We start from the raw sequence: 21,189 nt of genomic DNA on the forward strand, positions 1-21,189 counted from the left end.
ATCTCAACCACATATTATTTTTTAACACCGTCATCATACAGCCATATACTGAACAAGAACTAGAATATCAAGAAGCGTTCCAAAATGGCCTCTTTCTAAATCCCCCCCAAGGAAAGAGCTCGTCTATCTCTCGTGAGACAGGCATCATAGATCCTCAACGGACTTCGTCTTTTATCAATATATCTTCTTCCCACCCCTCAGAGTCTCCTGTCCCAGGACCTCTGAACTTTAGCACCACCTCGGGTAGCTCAAGTTCTTTGAACAACATTTCTACGTTCGACCTCACGTCGTTCAACACGGATCACCATCAGCAAACATGGCTCCCTACACCCCCGCCCCCGCAGCCTACGGCTCAGAATCTGAATTCCAACAACGACAACAACAGTGCCAACTCCCCACAGGAGGACTTTGTGCTATATCCTCCCCAGCATCCCAGGGACTCTCGTGCGCCAGCACTTCCGAGTACAACCCCTAGATTTCCTGCCAATCATCCATCTCTGGTCCGTCTTGGGCACCTTTCTCGACGACACACACTCAGTTTGCAGCAGCAGCGTCAGCAGCAGCAGCTCTCAGCCTCGCCAGTACAGGTTCCCCGCTTGACCAGACTTGCCTCGCAGTCTACCGGGTTCTCTCTGTCTTCGTCTCATCGGTTTAGTCCCTCCACTAGGAAGCACCTCTTGCGTCTCCACGCAGCGTCCGTTGCTTCGAATTCTCCACCTGCAGTTCTGAATTCTGCGTACCCCAATCGCCCGCCCGTTCCCCTATTCAACAGTCCCGCCAACTCCACCTATCAGAAACGGCAACAAATCCCAATAAATCACCGTCGCATAATGTCTACTCCCAACATCGCTCAAGGTGAGCTTTGGCTGCGCTTCGTTCAATCTCATAAAGGGGCGCATGTTAACATTCCATTAGATCTCCCCGATCTCTTCGATCTTCACGCTGATCGCTTCGGGGACGATTTGGTTCCTACGACGGAGCCCACCATGCTCTCCCCTCATCAAATGACCGCCGGCGTCATGGCAGGTCCCGATTCTCTAGCGGATCTGCCATCTGGCACGATCTCGCCCAAGGATCTGTTCATGGATGCCTCTGCTCCGCCGTCGGCCTCTTTCACCGATTTGAGCACTCCCTCATTCGAGTCCCCAGGATACTTCAGCCAAGAACCTTCCCCCATGTTCGCTACGGACTTGGAACTAGGCCCTGGCGTTGAGGAGTGGGGTTCTCTCTTCCCCAACCAGGATGATTTCTCCTTGGGTCTTGATACCACTGCCCTTGAACTTGCGGCTCTGTCGCAGCCCAAGGTCAAGCCAGATGTCACCCCTGCATCTCCTATGATCCGGACAACATCGTCCCGTGCTACGTCTCCCTCCACTCGTTCAGTGACCAAGCACTCCACTGTGGCCGGTGTGAACGCGCGCCAGAGAAAGCCTCTGCCTCCGATCAAGTTTGATTGTCAGGATCCCGTGGCCATGAAGCGTGCTCGCAATACCGAGGCGGCTCGTAAGTCTCGTGCCCGTAAGCTTGAGCGCCAGGAAGAGATGCAACGCCGGATTGATGAGTTGGAGAAGTCGCTCGAAGAGGCTCAACGTCGTGAGCAATATTGGAAGGCTCTTGCCCAGAACAAGGCCTGAGTGATCTAAAAGTCGGTTTTTTGTTACGTGATATATCATGCTGTTTCTGCAAGTGCTGTTATGAATGGGCTCTGCGGTGGGCGGGGCCTTTGAGCCTCTCGTCAACCCAGATGTCGGATGCAGTCACTGGTGCCTGGAACTGGTCACTGGTGATGTGGCTTCCGACAGGATAAAAGTTTCTATTGTCATATTTAACATATGGTCGTGTGCTAACACTTTCGGACCGTTTTGTCTTGATTATCTCTACTTCTTGCCAGTATTGGCTATCTACTTTTGGCTCATTGTTTTAGTTAACTCTGGGCTTTTGATGTTTCATTACTTCGCAATAGCCGGTTCTGATGTCTCCTGTTTCGCGGGATTGACTCGTGGCTACTAATTCTTTTGGATGTTTTGCTTGATTACTTGGATTGTTTGATGCTTGTGATTTCACGTGTATGAGATTGTCTACGAATCCATCAATCTTGCTCATCAAATTTCTCCCGAGGTAGATCATTCCTTTGCGTAGTATGCATGCAACAAGCTGCAAGTAATCGGAACCCGATGCGGACTCTAGCTTCGACGATCGATATGCATAATGTAGGTTATGTAAAAGGATAGTGTCATCTACATGGAACAATCATGGCATCATAGCTATGCTCCACAAGGAAAGCAGACAAAAACCACCATAAAACACAGCTCAGACTTGCCTTTATAAACTTCACCGTCCAAACCTCTCTCAAACAGAACCATCAATATCATCTAGAGCCATACAACAAGCAAAACCGACATACAACCCCTCAATCCACAAGACCAGCCCACCAACACACACACACACACCTGCCCCCAAGAGCTCGATACCAAAGCCATACACGCGGGTTAGAACCATCCGAACCCATTAATGCCCTGTACCCTCGCTCTGATAGCCAGTGCAGAAGGCGGAACAATAATGAGCAGGCGGTCTCTTTGCCGCTGACTAGAACAAATACTACACGCTTTGGCCTGAGTGAGTCTGGAAACAGGGGAGTGCTGGATGTGCATAGTCTAGAGATCGAGGGGAATTGCACGCCACTTGATGCTGGGTGGATGATAGAAATGGGGGGTTGAGGCTAGATGAGGTGTGGGCTCAGAAGTATCTGATTCCTTGGTTTTATCATCACTGCTGTGTCGGCGTTTTGGGGTGGATTGGTTGGGGGAGTGTGGGAGGGAAGAAGGTTGTTGTTTATGGGGAGAGGAAAAGAGTGTTGTGTTGTAAGTTGGAAAGTTTTATTTAGCTGAGGGTGTCGGTGCCTTTTACTCTACCTTTTTCCATCTTTGCTGTCCGCGAGCCGAATTGGATGGCTCGTTTCTTTTCTCGCGCCACATTTGACATCCCTAGTTTGAAGGCTACTAGGCGAAGGGCGCGCTTCTCTGGGTCGATGCCGGCTGTGGACTCTGTAGGATCATTGCTTTCTGGCTCTGGGAGGCCAAAGCCGCACTTTTCCCAGACAGGGGCTTGCACGGCCCACGAGACGAAGTTTTCGTCGAGGTATGGGAATCGTGCTTCACGGCCCCAGTGTGCTATCACTCGGTTGTCGCGACCTAAATTGCGCTTCCCAAGACGACTGACATCAAGGTTGATTTCGTCAATGAGCCCCTCGAACCCGTTGCGTGAGTATGCTATTCCATGCCGCGCATATCCTGCGAACAGCTCATCGGCTCCCAGACCTGATAAGAGTACTCTAGCAGGGGTTGTGTATGGTTGCGGTTCGGCGTTACCTTGGTGGCTGTCGAGTGCAGATCCTTGTCCACGCGAGGCGAAGTAGAGTGCACATGCGATAGACAGATCCATTTCTGTATTATGCGGCCTCATCAGACGTTTCACTGTGTCACGATGTGCAACCGTCTCCACGTAAGGGATGTCGATTGCAACAAAGCGCCAGTTACGGTTGGGGCAAGTGACTTGAAGCTCTGCGAAGGCTGCGCGGCCAGTAATGCGGTCGGGGCAGTTTTCATACACTGAGCCTAGTTTCGCTTCTTTGCTCGCTGCTGCTGCTACGCGCGGATTTTCGAAGGCGACATTGAGCAAATCGATTGACTCGTTGGCCGGCAGAAGCTCATGCGACAGTCGAGCGAGTATGGCACAGTCAAGTCCCCCGGAGAACAGCACAGCAACCTTTGCGTTGCTCTCTGTGGTGAAACCCGGGGGATCACGTACATTCTGGATTCTGAGTGCAAGAGATGTACGAAGTCTCTGCTCAAGCTCGTTCACGCAAGGCGACTCAACGGTCAGCTGAGGAGGGACGTCCTGCGGAACAGACCTATTCATGGGAGGAATGGGGTTTCTCTGCATGACCATGAGTATGAGTTCCAAGCATAGTGACCAGAAGGGCATACGTACCAGATGACCAGGAGAATCTATGTTCTCCCATGGTAGTGTTTGTATCCTGTCAGGGTTGAAATGAGTAGCACCAGTTTCGGGTGTAGACAAATCCTGCATGACACTGTGTGTGAAATCAATCATATGCACACCAGTTGTGCCAACTTCATCAAAGTGGGTGGATGACGTCCCGTCGCAGAGGCTGCAGATCTTGAAAGCCCCGGTTTCATCAAGGCCTTGAAGTAGGGACCGCCTTCCGAGACAATCCCTGCTGAAGTATAGTTTTGCATTGACAGCATCATAGAATATAAAAGAAAAAGGCCCGGAAATGCTACTGAGAACATCCACAACTCTCTGAACAGCATTTCCACCATCAAGGGCAGTGGATGATCCTGAATTGTAAGACGGCTTCGCAGCTTGTAGTAGTAGATTAAATATCAGTTGGGTATCATTACCTCGAATGGGTTCACCTGCTACTTTCCAGGCGTCACCATTCCAGCAAAGTACGGATTCAGTAATGGTGTCCACAAGAGGCTGGGTGACAACTTGGTCGCCTCTCATCGAAAGGACGGTCGAGACAAAGGTAAGGAAAATCGGTACAGATCTTGTTTGATCTGTGTTGACATCTCGTTGAACTTGTTGAATTTGGAAGCTATCGGGCCCTCGTTTGCGCAATAAACAGCATGTCTCCTCATTGGGAAGTACAGGCCCGGAGGCGCTTAGGGAAAAGAATATTCCACACATTGTAACATTCCGGCCGCGAACGAGGGGTGGTGTTTCTCTCAAATGTAGTAACAGAGAAATGAATGACTCGCGCCGGACCTCGGGGGAACCGTGACCCCGGCGGTGACGTGCAGTCCGTTATACTCTCAACACTGAGGATGATATTCTGACAACTACGTACTAGAGATAACAACAAGTGCTTTCTGTTAAATCCACCTTTAACTAACTACTGGGACGGCTTATTAACAATACTAGCTGCCGTAATACTTTTCCCGCCGATTCCGTTACATCCGCTGTCTCGGCACTTATTGCTGTGATCCTTGACAGCTTCGACTTGGATGTTTATATCATAATGCTCTGTGTCTTCTTCTAAAGAACGTTCACTTCAGCGACCTGATCTATTAATTTATTAGCGTGTATGCGGCTGGCTTATGTCTGCCACAGAACCCTCGAATTCCCCGGCTCCTAGTGGACAAGGGGAGATCTCCTCAAATTTTCACGATGAGGGGCACCAACTAGAGCAACAGGTGACATCAACGAATTCCGAGCCGGCTCGAAAGTCAGAGAATGATGCACTCGCCGATCCGAAGGATACCAAGGAGTTGAATCAAGGCGATATGGAAGCAGATATGCAGAATACCCCGCAAGGTGCAGTTACAGGCTCTCTCCATTCAGTACCTACACCTGTTGCCGACCCGCCAAGTGCAATACCTACCCAACCAGAGTCGCTTCCAGGCCGGATGAAGGGTTTAACAATATCTACAAACACACTGGATCGTTCACCGTCGCCGAACACCGATCAACCCCCTCCCCCACCAGAGAAAGACGACGCATACCTTAACCAGAAACCTCAACCTGCGCCCACTTCCCATTCGTCAACAAAGACATCCTCCGAATGGACTGAAAAGGAACTACCGGAAGTGCCTGAGCGGGGGAAGAAGGCCGATAATGACGGGGTTGGTAGAGATGATGTCTCCCAACCGGAGATTCAAAGCATCATGGAACAATTCCAAGATCCTACGCATGGCGATAGTGAAGAGCTGATAATGTCACCTCGACTGGAGTTAGCTGAGCAATTCTTTGGGGGACAAGGCCACTTTCCTCCTCGGCAGTCCAGCCTTGATCAAAGAAAGGCAGTAGGCGAGGGCGCTCAGGCTTCAGACGTCAAGGTGGGAGCGCCATCCGCTTCTCCCGAGAAACAACATGCCTCGAGCTCTACAAGCATGCACAGGCGATCACTTGTAGAAGAGCCAGCACTGACTCGGCGATCGTCCACATCGACTTTACCTCCCCCACCAGAACCAGAGCCTGACCAACCTTTCGATTTTCATCGGTTCCTGGAACAACTGCGACATCGTACTGCTGACCCGGTGGCGAAGTTCCTACGTTCGTTCCTCCATGAGTTTGGGAAACGACAGTGGATGGTTCATGAGCAAGTTAAGATCATCAGCGATTTCTTAGCTTTCATCACTAATAAGATGGCTATATGTGAAGTTTGGCGTGACGTCTCGGACGGCGAGTTCGATAATGCTAAAGAAGGGATGGAAAAGCTCGTCATGAACAGATTGTATTCACAAACATTTTCCCCGGCTATTCCTTCCCCGCCCACCATTCCAAGAAGTACAAGCCGGAGCAAACGAAGAGAAATGGAGAGACTCCATGGTCCTTGGAGGCGCGGCCAACACCAGGAAGACATTGAGCGGGATGAGGTGCTAGCCCAGAAGATCCGTATCTATAGTTGGGTAAGAGAGGCACATCTTGATATACCACCAGTGGGCTCTCATGGCCGTCGCTTTTTAACTCTCGCCCAACAAGGTAAGTAAATTTTCGTTCTGGTCACAGATATATTACTGACGTCAATTATAGAACTCTCGAAGATTAACAGCTACCGGGCACCCCGTGATAAGGTTATCTGTATCTTGAACTGCTGCAAAGTCATCTTCGGTGAGTGACTATCTAAGGAATGATATGTGTGGACGTCAACTCACAAGGATGCTGCAAGGTCTTCTGAAGAATTCGAAATCATCCGATACTTCAGCCGACTCATTCGTACCCCTTCTGATTTATGTGGTGCTGCATGCCAATCCGGAGCATTTGGTCTCTAACATTCAATATATCCTTCGATTCCGCAATCAAGACAAACTCGGAGGAGAGGCCGGTTACTACTTGTCCTCACTGGTAAACTATATAATGCAAAGCTCGGCAGATTGAGCGAGTAACTGACTGAGATATAGTCCGGCGCCATCCAGTTCATTGAGACCCTGGACAGAACGAGCTTAACAGTGAGTGACGAAGACTTCGAGCGAAATGTTGAAGCTGCCGTCTCGGCCATCGCCCAACAAAATCGTGAGTCGGAGTCGCTAGAGCCGAAGTCGACCCAGCGGTCACAATCTACACCAAGGTCTTCGGTGGATGTTCCACGGGGCCGCAGAGAGGCGACACAATCCAACGATGAAGACAACGCTCCAGTAGCTGGACTCCTGCGTACTATCCAGAAGCCGCTGTCTACCATCGGAAGAATTTTCTCTGACGAGCCCGATTCACAAGAGGAACGACGGACACCGCCAGCGACGAGCTCACCAGTTAGCCCTTCACCACGGCTCAATCCAAATGTTTACCAGCCACCTCGTAACAGTGGTGAGGAGCGACGATCAGGCGAAAGATCCCGCAATGTATCACAGCCACGGCGGGCTAGGACTCATGATGCACAGGATGCTGCTGTTCGACAGGCTAGTGCTGAGGACGCCGAAGCACGGAGGATACAACGTGTTGAGCACAACAATATGGTGGAGACGTTATCGAACATGTTCCCAAATCTAGACCGCGACGTCATTGATGATGTTGTCAAGATGAAGGAGGGCAGGTAAGTGTTTCACCCCCATTGCTCAGATCCGAGACCAAAAGAAAGTGGCTTACGTTTTTCAACAGGGTTGGCCTAGCAGTAGACGCATGTCTTGCTCTTAGTGCAGAGTAAACTCTGCGGGACTGTTCGGTAGTAGCATAATTACTAGACCGGTCCATCGTATGGACTTTGCGCTTTCCGTCTATGATGCCTATGTGGTAGTAGCAATTCATGTACTTATTGCGTGCCTTGAATATGGCACCTACTTGTATTAACTGATGATCACAACTGCCATAGAAAGCGGTGCTTCGATATACCTATCGTGGAGATTTTTATCGTAATCAATGAATTCATTTGTAGTATCCCTGCATACAAAAAGGCCATACCAGGAACAAATATCTCTATCTCGATTAGTATTTAGACAGCCACAAATCCGTTTCACTGCCGCACTTTCAGTAGGGGTCGGCAACGTCAGTCACGGCTCAACGTCCCTTTTTCAAACGTTGCGTAGAAAAACAGTTTAATTGCTTCGCGCTTCGCGCTCCGCGGACCACAATAAATGAAAGATGCCGCATTGTTAAACACGATATCTGTAAAGCTATATAATATGAATATGTAGGGATCCTTGTATATATATCATTATCTATACAGAAATGACTGTTTTATGGCCTGATAGTATTGAAAGTGACGTTGAGACGTTGAGCTGTAGCCGACCGCTGAAGGTAGCAGCGAGACGGGTAACGACCCCTTGCGTCTATAGCCAATCACATCATATAAAAGCCATCTCGCTTACACTAGCGCGCTTTCCAGTGACCCCACTCATCACATAAAAGCCTCTCTCCCCCGACCATCTTTTGAAACTTTTCTTCTTTCTTTTCTTCATACTTACCTTGTTTGGGTGGCTGCGATCAAGAAGGCGGTCCACCACGGATTGGTCCCTGCATTGCACAGCGCGGCGGAACAATCCGTTCAACGGCCTTCGGGTCATTGACAGGCGTATTCTTTGGCACTCTTCTCTCATAGAGAGATACCCTTTTCATCAGTTCTTGAGCTATATGCTCGAGGTTGGAGAAGAGGCTCATCTAGTTTTCCTGTACGTAGCCGTGTACTTTATTAGCTATTTTCGTGTCGAATCTTTATCACCAATGACGAGATGGTATTAGTACTCTATCTACTCCGTGGGAACAGCCGAAATGTAGGGCACCTTTGTTGATGTCTTTGAAAAAGCCCGAACGAACTACGGAGGTGTTGCAAAAGTAATCGAACTGCACCAGTAACATTGGCCTCAGGCGGAGATAAAACCTACTGCTTACAGGCGGGTTTGGCCCGCCTGACACGAACCAGGTACAACAACCACTCACTTTCTGGTTGAAGTTTAATTCTATTGTCCCCACACTTCTTGTCATTCAATTTATATAGTATAGGCACTTGATGATCTCCCTTAGCTCTCGAAACCTACCTTTGCCTTGCCCCTTCTCTACCTAGTGCCATTACCATCAAGCCCTCGTATCTAGTCTGCCTATTTATGAGGCTATTTATGCAACAGAATATGTGTAATTCTCTTTAATCGAGTCACCTAATTCACTCAGGCAAAAAAGGTTACAATTGAATGATGAACGAACATTCAATCAGTTAGGTGATATATATAGGGCGGTTCATACCTAAACCCACATATGCATACCTAAAATGCCTCCCCATGGTCTCAAGCCCGAGAAGCTTTAAATCCTTCAGTCTCCTGAGACAATCTGGGATGCTCCAAATGGCCTTGAGAATTTACACACTTTCAAGTGGATATTTGCCTTTCTTCTGAACGCCTCTAGATTATCTGAAGCCACAGTTCCAGCTGCAGGTTTTAATGGTGTTATTGAGGTGAAAGATGTTATAAAGGTCGATTATCATCAGTATGGTCCGCAGAATGACTAGCAACTCAGGGAGAGCTCAGACCTTAGCGATGGCAAGCTATCGCAGAGGGCAGGTAGGACTTCATGAAAAACACATTATTTGGACTAGTCTAACATGTTTATATAGTTAGATGAACATATCTGTTATCACTACGTCTAAGTATTTTGAACGTTCTGGGTCCGAGTCGATTTGCTGAACTATTATTGATGTGATATTTTGTGATCGCCTTCAGGATAACAACGCTGACAGGCAGTTGAACTGGTTCCCTGAAATGCCTATTTCAACACCAAGCAATTTACTTGCAATGACTATTCAGGGCAAAGCCGACTTGTGTCTCTCCCATGGGAATCACAATAGTGGATTTGATACTACGTTAGTTGTGCTGTATGTTTCTGCCTTGCTTTCATATAATTCAGTTTTTTTTTGGCATAATGGCGAGATAGATAATAGGTCGTTTGAGTTGAGTTGGATGGCCTCCCTTTCTCTTTCACCCCAGCCCCTGACCAAGTTAAGGTTCACAGAGGAATATCATTGGCTCTGGAAGAGTACGCTAAATCGAGGTTCCGGACAATGTAAAATATTAGTCCGGTGTAGAGAGCCAATTGAATAAGGGTTAAAGTTGCCCCACTGTACTTTCACGGGTGCAATGCAGTTACTATCCAGGTTGATGGGCTAACAAACCCCAACTCTATATTTAAACCACCATAATGAGAGTGGGTAGAGACACGATGTGCAAGAAAGAAAAAGAAATACAGGTCCTACCCGGGTTCGAACCGGGGTTATCAGAATATCAATACTGTGATCAAAATCTGAAGTGATAACCACTACACTATAGGGCCTAGAACGGGATTGCCAAAAAAGTATTTTGAGTTGTTCATTATTTAGAAGAAAAGAATTTGCTATCCCTTAATTGTAAAAAGGAATGGGATTAGTTATAAGGCAGTTTGTTATTAAGTCTATTAAGTCATTATCTTCTAGCTCTAAAATCGCCTTGTAGTATAATTTAATACTCGATACCACTGCTATACCACTCACAAGCGTCACACAACCTATCACAGAGTCATAAATTCAAAAAAAAAGAAATATATATATCCAATGTTAGTCTCCTATCCTATCCAATATCAATAAATTATTGTATTTTGTACAATCTAGCGGTCAGCACCCAAAGCTATATATTCAGTAATCTTTGTGTTTGTTATTTTTCCTTTAACAGGTTCAATTACGGACCTCAAGCCAGGAAGAACATGGAATTGTAGTCTATAAAATATTGAACAAGCTTGTAAGTCCTACTTGATCAATAATTAACAACTACAAGGGGTTGCGTAGTGTAGTGGTTATCACTTCAGATTTTGATCACAGTATTGATATTCTGATAACCCCGGTTCGAACCCGGGCGCGACCTTCGTTTTTTTTTTTTTTTTTTTGCGGCACCATACCTGGTCGGAATTCCCAGGATGGTGCTCTTTGCTTTCGATGGATCTTCCTGGCACGATGGAGGGGTTAATGTTATTGCACACTCTCCTAGGCTTGCTTGTGGATTCCCCTCAAAAAGAACTAGAGATAGGTGAATTCATTGCTGTGTCTATTACAAGTTGCCGAGAATAGCTCCAGGGCAAGTAATCAACCAGACATAGTACTGCGCTGCACGAATATCCATGTATCCATATTATTCCACATTTATAGGCATCATAGCATCATAGTATCGTAGCCCTGCAACATGTCCAACTAAACCTCGATAAATAATACCACTGCAGCCAGATTTCGATCATGCACCCCCTTCTCTCTTCGCATATTCCTCTTCCATCCTTTCTTCGTATAGACGGTCCGCCTCCTCTTTGCTTAATGGTATCTCCTCCGATGCAGAGGAGTGTCCAGGGGCCGTGACCGTACCACCAGACCCAGTCCCGAGGACACGACCGGCGCCGCTGTTTGTGGACGAAATGGTTTCAAGCGACGCCTGGCCAGCGGTACCAGTGACGGGGGCGTTCGAAGTATCTTGGTCGCTGTACGTGGGGATAGGCATTTTTTGGAGATATTTGATGGAGAGATAGAGATGTTGGATAGTAGATGGTTTGATGAGAATAGTACGGAGTGAAGATATTCTAGTTCTTGAATGTTTATGTGGGGGTTTCGCGTGAAGTGTGGCAATAGTGAATGACGTCATAAATAAGGAAACTAGTGCCGCTATTTTTTGCACGCCTACCTGTATATCAAGCAGATAAACAATCAAAAACTTGTTTTAAAATCACCTGAGGTCTTCTTTTAACCCATAGAAACGCAACTGGAATGCCTTCCAGAACTTCATTATCGATTCAATGTCATGTATCAAAAATCAGAAGTCTTAGATCATCTTTGAACTAAGTTTACACCTGGAAGTAAGCAAATTTATGCGGAAGGTATCTTGCAAAACTTATTAAGTTCGTGGAGCCCGGGTTATATGGATGTACGGATCAACTTTATGTTTTAAACACCTTTCTCAGTTGCTTCATAGAGCAAGTTTTATCTCACCGGTCCTCTGGTAGTGTAAGAGAAACTTCGATGATTGGCCTGAATCAACCAATACAGACGAACGATTAAAGAGAGCTTAAAAAGTTACTCCGAACAGACTAATCCAGTATGCGAAGGACAAAGATGGGAAGGCATGGGAAACCGTTGTGAAGAATATGGAAGAAGCAAGGAAGGAGAGTTTAGCGGAGCTAACCAAAGGTCCCTGGGCAGAAGTAGATGCAGCAATGCTAGTAGCTGGATTCTGGGATTGTGACTACGGTTGCAAATTTTCTATCCACTTGGATAATGCGTTGCTAGATGCGAAGGAGATGAGTGAAGCAGAGCTGAGGATGTTAGTGGAAAGTTTCTTGTGCAGTAGCATCGCGGCATTAATTGCAGTCTCAAATTAAAATAGACAAAAGAGCAAAATGCAGACTCGCGTGTGCGTACTGCAGTAACTGATATTCTGGTACCATACATGAACGGAAACCATTTGCAAGGTTGAACTGCAAAATTGTACTGGTGAGAAGACAGCATATCTCATAACGTTGTGCTCGATAAATTTTCCCCTTTGATATCATGAATCAACACTGAAAATTATCTCGCCGACGAGGTTCAATCAGTAGTTCCATCCCTTCAAAATGTTAAGCTGACAAGAAACAGATAGAGACATGATCATGAAACACTTCACTTGGACACATTGGTTAAGTCTGCTCTCAGCTTCTCCAATAGTGGATGGCTTGCTAGCTCTTCAAGTCGTGTAGTTGCAACATGGTATTCCTCTTGGGCATCACCAACGCCGAGGAGATTCTCAGACGGATTATTCTTAAGATGTTGGCTCAACGAGACGGGTTTTTGTTTTTGCGAAATGGTTGTAGGATCTGTCTCTCCATAGATATGTTCAACAGGCAGAATTTGAGCGCTCCAAAACCTGAGAGCTCCATCCTTTGCTAGATGTTTGGTATCTTCAAGTGAAGAGCGGCAGGTTTTGTCGTGGAACAGATTGGATTTGACCGTGTTGTAACTTTGTACCTTAATCTCATTCATTGCAGATGTTTCCTTTTGCATATAACTCAAATCGTGGGCGACATCACTCTGAAAATTTGCGAAGAGCGGACTCTGGTCTACAATCTGACGGACCTCTTCTTGCGACAACATAGCATCATCATACTGGCCGCTTAACCGTAAAAGCTTTTATCAAGTGCAGAAACTGTATAGGGGTTGGTGGGCCTTAGTTTATCCTCAAAGAACGTGGCAACTCCCTGCTGCAACTTGAGTGCCGGGATGTATACCTTAGACTCGAAGTTTCTATCCTTTTCGGCCGCTGTTGCTTCCTCACTCGTGCCCAAGGAGTCGAGATACCCCAGCTTTTGAACTGTTCCAGCTGCAATTACTTCCCCGGCTAGCTCCATATCCTGTAGCACATTCGCAGCCTTATCCTTTTTCTCCGTCGGAAACGATAGGTACCCCTCTTGAATCGCCACTACTAAGATGTTCGGGCGCTGTACGTGAATTAGGTTAGCACAATATCGGTCTTGGAAATGGCATAAGTGCGCGAGAGAGCTCGAGCCAACAGGAAGCGTTCTGATTCTGGTCATTGGCACTTGCCTTTGAGTCGATGAAGCAGTTTAGCGCAAGCCTCGAGCTTTTCCTTCTCCTTTTCGCCTTCAAGGTAATCGTGTGTCGCAATAGCAATTTCCTCTGCCTTTGCCCACTCTTGTAAGCTGATGTTTTCTATTCCTGAGGCATTGAATCTGAAGTACCTTCCTTCAAGGTCTTTTCCCTTCAGGGTTTGGAACGTCTCAGCTATCATCTCAGCGGACGTTGCTACATTCAAGAGCCACCTCACAAAGTCTACCATCTTATTTCCCCAAGTTGGGAACCCTGCCCCGGTCCCGATACTCACTAAGCAGCCTATGTTTTTACCCATTATAGACGCCTCATTATAGGCGGCAATGATAGGATGATTGTATCCCAGTCCACCGTCGATATAGCTCCTGGGTGGAACACCCAGATTAACTGGTGGGAACATAAAAGGAGCGGCACTTGTCGCGAGGCAGGCTTCCCAAATTTGACAGTTAATGCTGTCATCATCCCCGGAGTAGCTCCTTAGACGACAGTGTTGGAGTTTTTTTGGGTCTTGGCGGTTGACGCATAAAGCCCTATCGACGGTTTTTTGAGACTGGTGCGAAGATGAGACAAGGACTTTACTTACACTTTGGACACATGCTCTTTGTCATATTTCATTACAACGTCGTTCCCTTTGTTTAGATGCAACCTAACCAGTTGTTTGACGACTTTGGCAAATGGCTCTGGGTCAAACATGTGGCGTTCCCTTGTGAAACGGAGACCTGAAGCGAACTTGTCTCGTGGAAAGATATTTGGAGCTATTTCTGTATACTGGCTTATACACGCAGGGATATCCATGTGAAGCATGCCCAGCATAACAGCAATCAGCCTGCAACCATTAGCATGTAAACTGGTCAAGGGTAGTATAAACCCACCCTCCTGTTGATGTGCCAACTATCACATCGAAGTATTCGTAAGGTTTAATACCATCTCTTCCCTCGAGATGACTGATTTTATCCATCAGATTTTGGAGTATGTAAAGACTTGAAAGACCGCGTATGCCTCCTCCATCTATTAATACTGTTAGTAATCGGTTGGTAACGTATGGCTTTGACATGTGTACCAAGTGAGAGTATTCTCAAAGGCCTAGCAGAATCGTCCATGGTACCCACAGTGCGCTTTTCTTGTAATCGTGCCTAGTCTAAAATCGGGGTCTTGGGCAAGGATGCTGGAAAACATAGTTGATATAGGGACTTTACAAATGTCTATATACCTAGGCACACTCAATCACCAGAAATAGTTCCCCAGTACGCTAGAGCTTATTTCTCTTAGAGGTCAATCGTGGTGTGGTGGCGATGAAAAGTCATAGACAATTTCAACAGATGAAATACTATAGGCCAGGTAGTTCTATCATTTCTAGTAAACTTTCGTTTCCGTCAAATCTGACACTAAACCTGCGAACCCTCGTACTTGCCCAGCCATGTTATCCCTCAGGGGTGGAGGAACCGTCGGTCTGTCACCAACTGGACCGTTCGTGTTACGAAGTAGAGTACCCTTAACATATAGTGCCCGGTTATTGAATGCGAAGGCTTAAAGTTAGTCCGTCCACTGCCTTCTGGAAAAGTGAAAAAGAGGGGCAACGAAGTGGCCTGACGTGTCGACGTAGGCGGCTGTCATCGCTTATTGTATTCTTCCAATAATCATTGATAATTGTACAGGCCGCTTCGTATTGTGACCAGTTTCAGGCTTCGCAAAGATTGGATCCATGTTGGTAAAAAAAAAAAATACTTTTTAAAGTATGTGAAAGCTCAACTTAGTAATAGGGGCTCTCGTCTACGTTTATCTTGTATCGCTTATCGGATCTATAGCATTATACCAATAGTACCCGAGAAGTACTCAGGAATGAGTAAGTGTAGGCTAGGGCCAAATGGCAAAGTCAAGAATCAAAGATTGCACTTGACCATCCCTCCCTCTTATAAGAGCCATAAGAACAACAACAACATCAATAACATCAAAAATAGTAACAATGATAAGACTTGGCGAAACCAGTTTCGTTTGGTACATACAATGAAGGAGCAAGTGACTCGGTCATTTCAAGGCTCTTATCAAAATAGTCAAAGCATCACGAGGAACAAAAACTCCTCCGGGTTTAGGCTTCCACTCCGGAGATCTTGAAGCCGCCAGGGAATCGGGTCTGAAATGCTGCCGTCGGATCATATTTAGCCACGACCTTTCGCATGTAGTCCACATTCTCCTTGGGGTAGCTCCCAAGGGGATTCTGCGAAAAAGAAGTCGCAGTCTCATAGATTGTCTTAGCGTCTGTATTATCCTGATTGGCCCAAGTGTTGAATCACTACTGAGAGTTGTCTATTGCAGGCGCGTCTATCTGAAGTAGCAGTTCACCAACTAAAGAGCATTTGTCAACTCTATAGAGTAACTATAAGGACCAGATCATGGTGTGCCTAATCGAGTTTAGCGGACGGTGCATCTACTTATCACGTGGTAAAAACGTTCTCCTCGAAAAAAAGTCTCTCACCCTCCGTTTCGAACCCGCTCCACTATTAGAATGCCATTTTGGATCTCTTGACACTCCTACCTCTATATCGAATGGATAAATGTTAAAAAAAAACTGGTAGCTTCTCTTTGATTGAGCGTGTCATCCTTAGTGCAGGGGCCATGCTAATCTTCTCTGTATCGTTTCAAATTGACCAAATGCCCGAAGGCACTTGATTATCTTTACAATGATTTATATACCCTTCAGTTTCTGAATTTGAGCTGTCTGATTGGCTAATTGTTTAGTCAGGCGGGAAGCGTTGGCTTACATAAGTGGGAACACCAAATGCGAAAACCCCGCTTGCCGCCTGTGAATAACCCCTGTATGATGGCAACGAGGTTGGTATTGTTTTTCTGTGTATTGAATGCTTAGAGCCTTGGAGTAGTCCAGAATACGATAGATAATAATTCAATGCACCGAGTCCTTACTTTGTGGTATGTATACGTCTTGAGTAGCTGGGGTGCCCGGGTTCTGCGTACTCTTGGAGCAAATATATCGCCTAAAGAGAGTGGTTGCTAATCATGTTCCAAGAGAGAGAAAAGAAAAGAAAAAAAAAAAAAGAAAAATAATACAATAAAATTAGCTGGGACTCTAGAAAGTCCAGGATTTGACCAAAGACGAAGAAGACGCATGAAAATGAACAAAAAAGCAAACCCACAGTCGAATTTCGAAAGAGAAGTGAACCAGCAAATCTAAAGTGTGGTCCGAGTGGTCCCTCGTATTTCCGTTTGAATGCGCGGGGACTATTGGCTCGGGGCTTATTTGACCACGGGCAACTCCTACCTACGGAGTACTCCAAGTAGTAGCAAGATCAGGGGTCTCGAGTGGGATAGATTTCCAACCTCCCCTTTGCCTCCCCAATTTCAACAAGAGAAGGTATACTCCGTAGACCTATATCGAAAAGGGGTCCAAGATGCAAGATGCCTGACCGTTAACGCGTTCTCGATATTTGCGGTGATGTGCGCCGCAAGACCCACGCTGTGCTATTCCTGTTCCTGATGCAGATCTTCCCGACTCGATCTCGTCCTAATAGGCTAGTTCGACGAGAGTTTATACATCGACTAGTACAACTACAGTCGGTTGGAGCCCAAGATCCTTCATTTCCGTAATACGAGATGATGAGCCTCATCCCACTGCACCAGCCCCTTTTGACTGTGGATCTACGCTGATCCGCGGAAAACCATCAACAGTGTGGATTACGGTTGGTCCCTGGACCTCGAAAAGACGTCTATTCTAGGGCTCGGCTCCAGATAGGTGAGAGAGATGTCAATCACGAGTTTAAACACGAGCAGGAGTTTCTTGGAGCGGGTTGATCACTGCCTACGGGAGACGTATAGCGCGAGATTGATACCACCTCTGGAAAAGCCGCCTGGATGTTGAGAAGTTTGATCGTACATTCGTGTGCTTCCACAATTTGTCTCGGGGCTATATAAATCATCGGTGTCACCATGCAGGACAGGATCCTCAAGCGCTCATTCATTCCTTTCGTTCATTAAATTTAACTGGACATACGTTATTTTTTTGCTTAAAGCAAGAAGTTCATATACAATATCCTCTTTGTTTCCTAACGTTATTTATATTATATAACAATGCAGTTCAAGACGCTTCCCTTCCTTATGTTGGCTGCTACAGCCCTGGCTGCCCCTGAAGCCCAGCCAGCGGACACGGACAGTGCTCAATCCTACATTGACAATCTTGAAAGCCTGTGAGTACTGATGCCAGCCAGAAAGTTAGAATGACTGCTGACACGTAACAGTGCTACCCAGACCGAATTGCCCGAAGGCATGCCAACCAACATGCCCTCGATCAATACGCCTCCCCCTTCCATCATGTCGGTGCTCATGACTGCCGTCCCTCCTTCTCTCCTCCAAGATATGGGCAACGACGCTTCTCGATCGTCATTTGCTAGTGAGATCAGTGCCGGTCACTATCCCGACTGGTACAAGAGCCTCCCCGGCGATGTCAAGACCTTCATCGCGACTGCCTACCAAACCGACGCGCAGGCCACTGGTGCGCAGAAGACCGGCGATTCCACCGCTACTAGCGGACCTAAGGCGACCGGTAGTTCTGGGTCTGACTCCAAGTCTTCTACTTCGGAGGCTGGTGCTGCCCCTACTGGTGCTGTTGCAGTTGGCTTGGCCGGTGCTGCTGGTATCCTTGGCCTTGCTATTGCACTGTGAGATTCTCGACTCTGGCCGTTCTCATTGGCCGCACCCGAAAGAAGGAAAAAATAGATATATCCCACTTATTGCCATAATCTAATGCATTATTATGCCTTTTCGGCTTAATATTTGATTCTCTAAAGATAGCAGTGTTATTCGTGACTCACCTTGCGTAATCTGTAGAAAGCAAAACCCCTTTCTTTTAGGGCTTTCATGAAACGTGACCGACTTGGTTAAGCTTTGACTACCACTGCCCAGCACTGGGCAAATGCCCGAGAATGCCAAGGCTGCGTCCAATGAGAGATTTGCTGACATATAACTGCGCCTACCGGTGTTTGCTGGTGCGAAGTGCCTCAAATCTTGGTTCATATATCTATGCATATCTCCGATGTGACCGAGCTTGGTTAAGTCCGAGCAAACCAACAGCTACTGGGAAGGCCAATGAAAAGGCGTACATATAAGTTTGCCTAAAGTTCAATTTCCTTTATTCGGTGTATTCAAAAGTAATTCCGAGTCCGACGGCAAACCGACATCATAGTACTCGTCCAGTCTGATGCAGCCAGAGAACCTTCTTCCAAACATCCACCACTCACAGTCTCCCTAATTGTAATCAGCTCAGACGTCGCGCCAATCACCGTGACTCTATTCGCAAACCTGGATCGCTGTCGCACTGTCCAGTTTAAATTGGAGAAAGGATCTTCGAGGGCTGACTATTAACGGAGATGTGATTGGCCGGGCCGCAGGGAGACCTGGGCCGTGTGTTTTGGAATAGAAGAATGTAAGATTTTTACCTGGAGGTGATGGAGTTCCTATAAATAAGAAAGAGCTAAACCTCAAGAAAAATCTCCCTCATCGATTATCCATTGCTATTTATTCCATTCTCCTTCGTAAAGACTCATTGTGTGCAGGATAATTGGAAGCTTATACACGGCGGAAGTCTAGATTGGGCCATTTATCTGCCGTTCTGACGTCAGTGTCACTGCCGGCATTTCATTTTGCTTACTTCCTTCCTCTTTCGTCGGGGTCGGATCGACACTGTATAGGGAAAAAACAGTTTTCATACTTCTCTATAATCTCTGTGTTCTCTTCCTCCAACAACACATCGCCATGGCGCTATTATTTCTGAAACAAAAATTATTTCCCGGCGAAGATAAACGTTCCGCCGGTAAACTTGGTATGTCTACATCTACAATCACGTACGGATGGGAATAAAGGCTGACTTGAGCTCAGGGAAACCCTTACTCGCACCAGATGACTCCACCCTTCACAGCGACCAGGATGACATCGAATCGCAACGGTCCTATAGCACATTCCGTCCTTCATCCCCTACATCCGAATCAGGAAGCACCAGCAGTTCACGCTCACGGATCAACCCGCGAATCGTGTCGGACGCCATCTTGGGCCTCTCAGATGGGCTCACCGTGCCCTTCGCACTGAGCGCCGGCCTTTCAGCGTTCGGAAACACCAAAGTCGTCGTCCTAGGCGGCCTTGCCGAACTTGCAGCCGGTGCTATATCCATGGGCCTGGGCGGCTACGTCGGTGCGAAGAGCGAAGCGTAAGTCCTTCCTTGTAGTATAGCAAAATAGGATGGGATCACAACATACTAACAAAAGTTGACAAATAGAGAATCATACGAGACAACAGTACGCGAAACAAAAGAACTCATTGAAACCTCTCCCGCCGAAACATCATCCATTGTCCGCGATATTTTTTCCGCATATGCACTCCCCGAAGAGGCAATTGCTCAGATCAATACCTCACTGCACGCTTCTCATGACCGGCTTCTAGATTTCCTCATCACATTTTATCACAAGGAGTCCGAGCCGGATTGTAACCAGGCTTGGATCTCGGCTGTTACGCTTGCGCTGGGTTACTTTGTAGGTGGATTCATTCCGCTTATACCGTATTTCATCTTTCATCAGGTTATTGTTGCCCTTTACTGGAGTATTGGGGTGATGGCAATTACGCTGTTGGCCTTTGGGTATATCAAGACGTGTGTGGTAAGGGGGTGGAAGGGGAGGGAGAACATCGCCGCGGGCATCAAAGGCGGAGTGCAGATGTGTTTTGTTGGCGGTGTCGCGGCGGGAGCTGCGATTGCCCTGTTAAGGATGTTCGGCGGTGGTGCTTGAGTAGTATCTAGAGGTATTTCGGGCATTTCTTGACTTAATGTGCACGATAGACAGCGACGGGCGTTCGGGATGGGAAAATTAGCCATGGTACTCGATTCTAATAGACGACTAATATCCAACTAGCATCACAATATAATATCTCTACTTGAATATCTCATTGAACAGCATTATATACAATAACTAGCGAAAGCATTAGTTTAGCCCTCCAAAGCCTTGACAACCAACCCCGTCGCCTCCTCAGACATGTCAATCTTTAGAGCCAAATTACGTCCCTCCTCCGACATCTTAGCCCACGTCTTTCTCAAAATCACCAATATCTTCTCCTCCTCATACCCTTTCTTGAACTCCTCAAACTGGTCATCCAAGAATACCAAACAAGCCACATCTTCCAACACCTGTGTCTCCGAATCGCTCTTCAGCCCCTCCTTCCTCACCAACGCCGCCACCCTCCCAGCCTCCTCCGCCGAATAGCCCGCCTCCAAACAGATCCCCTCCGCGATCTCCGCCTGCCGCTTCTGCAGACCGCTCCGCCAGGAATGGTACCCGATTTTAGTCATAGGATACGAAGACCGCGGGACCTCCCAGCGCTTGAGGTGCTGGGCACGAATCGCCAGACGGAGGGTGTCGGGCGCAGAGGGGCAGCGGAGGGAAAGGTATTTGGTCATTTTGTTGGCATAGTGGAGTTCGTAGGGGATTGGTGTGGGGGAGCCGGGAGGGGTGATGGTTTTGGGGTCTTGCGCGTGCGCGGCGTCGATGAGCTCCAGGGCTTTGGAGTATTTGTCCATTATTATCGTGGGTGGGTGGGCTCGAGGGTGTCAGGTAGTAGTAGTAGTAGTAGTAGTAGTAGTAGTA

At 47.2% G+C, this 21,189-nt stretch overlaps 8 protein-coding genes and 2 non-coding genes across 10 annotated transcripts; 5 read left to right on the forward strand and 5 right to left on the reverse strand.

Moving 5' to 3' along the window:
- Positions 1-320: 320 nt before the first annotated feature.
- On the forward strand, positions 321-1,777 carry cpcA (amino acid starvation-responsive transcription factor GCN4). Its single transcript, XM_032081843.1, has 3 exons — positions 321-504; positions 758-855; positions 916-1,777. Exons 2-3 carry the CDS (start codon positions 831-833, stop codon positions 1,632-1,634), a joined length of 744 nt encoding a protein of 247 aa, XP_031935950.1. The 5' UTR covers positions 321-504; positions 758-830; the 3' UTR covers positions 1,635-1,777.
- Positions 1,778-2,880: 1,103 nt separating this feature from the next.
- On the reverse strand, positions 2,881-4,713 carry BDV37DRAFT_275927 (asparagine synthetase domain-containing protein; the record flags this gene model as incomplete). The annotated part of the gene is made up of 2 exons (XM_032085477.1): positions 2,881-3,936; positions 3,991-4,713. The coding sequence occupies 2 exons, from the start codon at positions 4,711-4,713 to the stop codon at positions 2,881-2,883; spliced, it is 1,779 nt and encodes a 592-aa protein (XP_031935951.1).
- A 205-nt stretch (positions 4,714-4,918) lies between these two features.
- On the forward strand, positions 4,919-7,772 carry BDV37DRAFT_24824 (guanine nucleotide exchange factor VPS9). Its single transcript, XM_032081979.1, has 5 exons — positions 4,919-6,507; positions 6,559-6,636; positions 6,695-6,870; positions 6,927-7,555; positions 7,621-7,772. Exons 1-5 carry the CDS (start codon positions 5,124-5,126, stop codon positions 7,664-7,666), a joined length of 2,313 nt encoding a protein of 770 aa, XP_031935952.1. The 5' UTR covers positions 4,919-5,123; the 3' UTR covers positions 7,667-7,772.
- A 2,417-nt stretch (positions 7,773-10,189) lies between these two features.
- On the reverse strand, positions 10,190-10,275 carry BDV37DRAFT_t219. The gene has a single exon. It is a non-coding gene; the product is annotated as a tRNA-Gln (tRNA).
- A 477-nt stretch (positions 10,276-10,752) lies between these two features.
- On the forward strand, positions 10,753-10,838 carry BDV37DRAFT_t218. Its single transcript has one exon. It is a non-coding gene; the product is annotated as a tRNA-Gln (tRNA).
- A 3-nt stretch (positions 10,839-10,841) lies between these two features.
- Positions 10,842-11,533, reverse strand: BDV37DRAFT_262845 (uncharacterized protein). The gene has a single exon (XM_032083471.1). It carries the CDS (start codon positions 11,457-11,459, stop codon positions 11,202-11,204), a length of 258 nt encoding a protein of 85 aa, XP_031935953.1. The 5' UTR covers positions 11,460-11,533; the 3' UTR covers positions 10,842-11,201.
- A 1,077-nt stretch (positions 11,534-12,610) lies between these two features.
- BDV37DRAFT_288321 (acyl transferase/acyl hydrolase/lysophospholipase) lies at positions 12,611-14,655 on the reverse strand (the record flags this gene model as incomplete). The annotated part of the gene is made up of 6 exons (XM_032088256.1): positions 12,611-13,114; positions 13,216-13,425; positions 13,830-14,085; positions 14,139-14,381; positions 14,428-14,563; positions 14,616-14,655. 6 exons carry the CDS (start codon positions 14,653-14,655, stop codon positions 12,611-12,613), a joined length of 1,389 nt encoding a protein of 462 aa, XP_031935954.1.
- A 2,894-nt stretch (positions 14,656-17,549) lies between these two features.
- BDV37DRAFT_262849 (uncharacterized protein) lies at positions 17,550-18,768 on the forward strand. Its single transcript, XM_032083472.1, has 2 exons — positions 17,550-18,321; positions 18,376-18,768. Exon 1 carries the CDS (start codon positions 17,831-17,833, stop codon positions 18,224-18,226), a length of 396 nt encoding a protein of 131 aa, XP_031935955.1. The 5' UTR covers positions 17,550-17,830; the 3' UTR covers positions 18,227-18,321; positions 18,376-18,768.
- Positions 18,769-19,061: 293 nt separating this feature from the next.
- On the forward strand, positions 19,062-20,487 carry BDV37DRAFT_25031 (VIT1/CCC1 transporter family protein). Its single transcript, XM_032082171.1, has 3 exons — positions 19,062-19,382; positions 19,439-19,763; positions 19,833-20,487. Exons 1-3 carry the CDS (start codon positions 19,316-19,318, stop codon positions 20,335-20,337), a joined length of 897 nt encoding a protein of 298 aa, XP_031935956.1. The 5' UTR covers positions 19,062-19,315; the 3' UTR covers positions 20,338-20,487.
- A 1-nt stretch (position 20,488) lies between these two features.
- Positions 20,489-21,142, reverse strand: BDV37DRAFT_25032 (DUF4202 domain-containing protein). Its single transcript, XM_032082174.1, has one exon. The coding sequence runs from the start codon at positions 21,120-21,122 to the stop codon at positions 20,535-20,537; it is 588 nt and encodes a 195-aa protein (XP_031935957.1). The 5' UTR covers positions 21,123-21,142; the 3' UTR covers positions 20,489-20,534.
- Between the last annotated feature and the right edge of the window lie 47 nt (positions 21,143-21,189).

Source organism: Aspergillus pseudonomiae (assembly GCF_009193645.1).
Source record: "Aspergillus pseudonomiae strain CBS 119388 unplaced genomic scaffold BDV37scaffold_115, whole genome shotgun sequence".
In the NCBI taxonomy this organism is placed as follows: domain Eukaryota; kingdom Fungi; phylum Ascomycota; class Eurotiomycetes; order Eurotiales; family Aspergillaceae; genus Aspergillus; species Aspergillus pseudonomiae.

Excerpts from the sequence above, each read along its gene's own strand:
- cpcA (XM_032081843.1), top strand. The coding sequence starts at position 831 with ATGTCTACTCCCAACATCGCTCAAG. Across the intron at positions 856-915 it reads TACTCCCAACATCGCTCAAG|ATCTCCCCGATCTCTTCGAT; the intron begins GTGAGCTTTGGC and ends ACATTCCATTAG.
- BDV37DRAFT_24824 (XM_032081979.1), top strand. The coding sequence starts at position 5,124 with ATGTCTGCCACAGAACCCTCGAATTCCCCGGCTCCTAGTGGACAAGGG. Across the intron at positions 6,508-6,558 it reads TTTAACTCTCGCCCAACAAG|AACTCTCGAAGATTAACAGC; the intron begins GTAAGTAAATTT and ends CGTCAATTATAG. Across the intron at positions 6,637-6,694 it reads CTGCTGCAAAGTCATCTTCG|GTCTTCTGAAGAATTCGAAA; the intron begins GTGAGTGACTAT and ends GGATGCTGCAAG.
- BDV37DRAFT_262845 (XM_032083471.1), bottom strand. The coding sequence starts at position 11,459 with ATGCCTATCCCCACGTACAGCGACCAAGATACTTCGAACGCCCCCGTC.
- BDV37DRAFT_262849 (XM_032083472.1), top strand. The coding sequence starts at position 17,831 with ATGCCAACCAACATGCCCTCGATCAATACGCCTCCCCCTTCCATCATG.
- BDV37DRAFT_25031 (XM_032082171.1), top strand. The coding sequence starts at position 19,316 with ATGGCGCTATTATTTCTGAAACAAAAATTATTTCCCGGCGAAGATAAA. Across the intron at positions 19,383-19,438 it reads ACGTTCCGCCGGTAAACTTG|GGAAACCCTTACTCGCACCA; the intron begins GTATGTCTACAT and ends ACTTGAGCTCAG. Across the intron at positions 19,764-19,832 it reads GTCGGTGCGAAGAGCGAAGC|AGAATCATACGAGACAACAG; the intron begins GTAAGTCCTTCC and ends GTTGACAAATAG.
- BDV37DRAFT_25032 (XM_032082174.1), bottom strand. The coding sequence starts at position 21,122 with ATGGACAAATACTCCAAAGCCCTGGAGCTCATCGACGCCGCGCACGCG.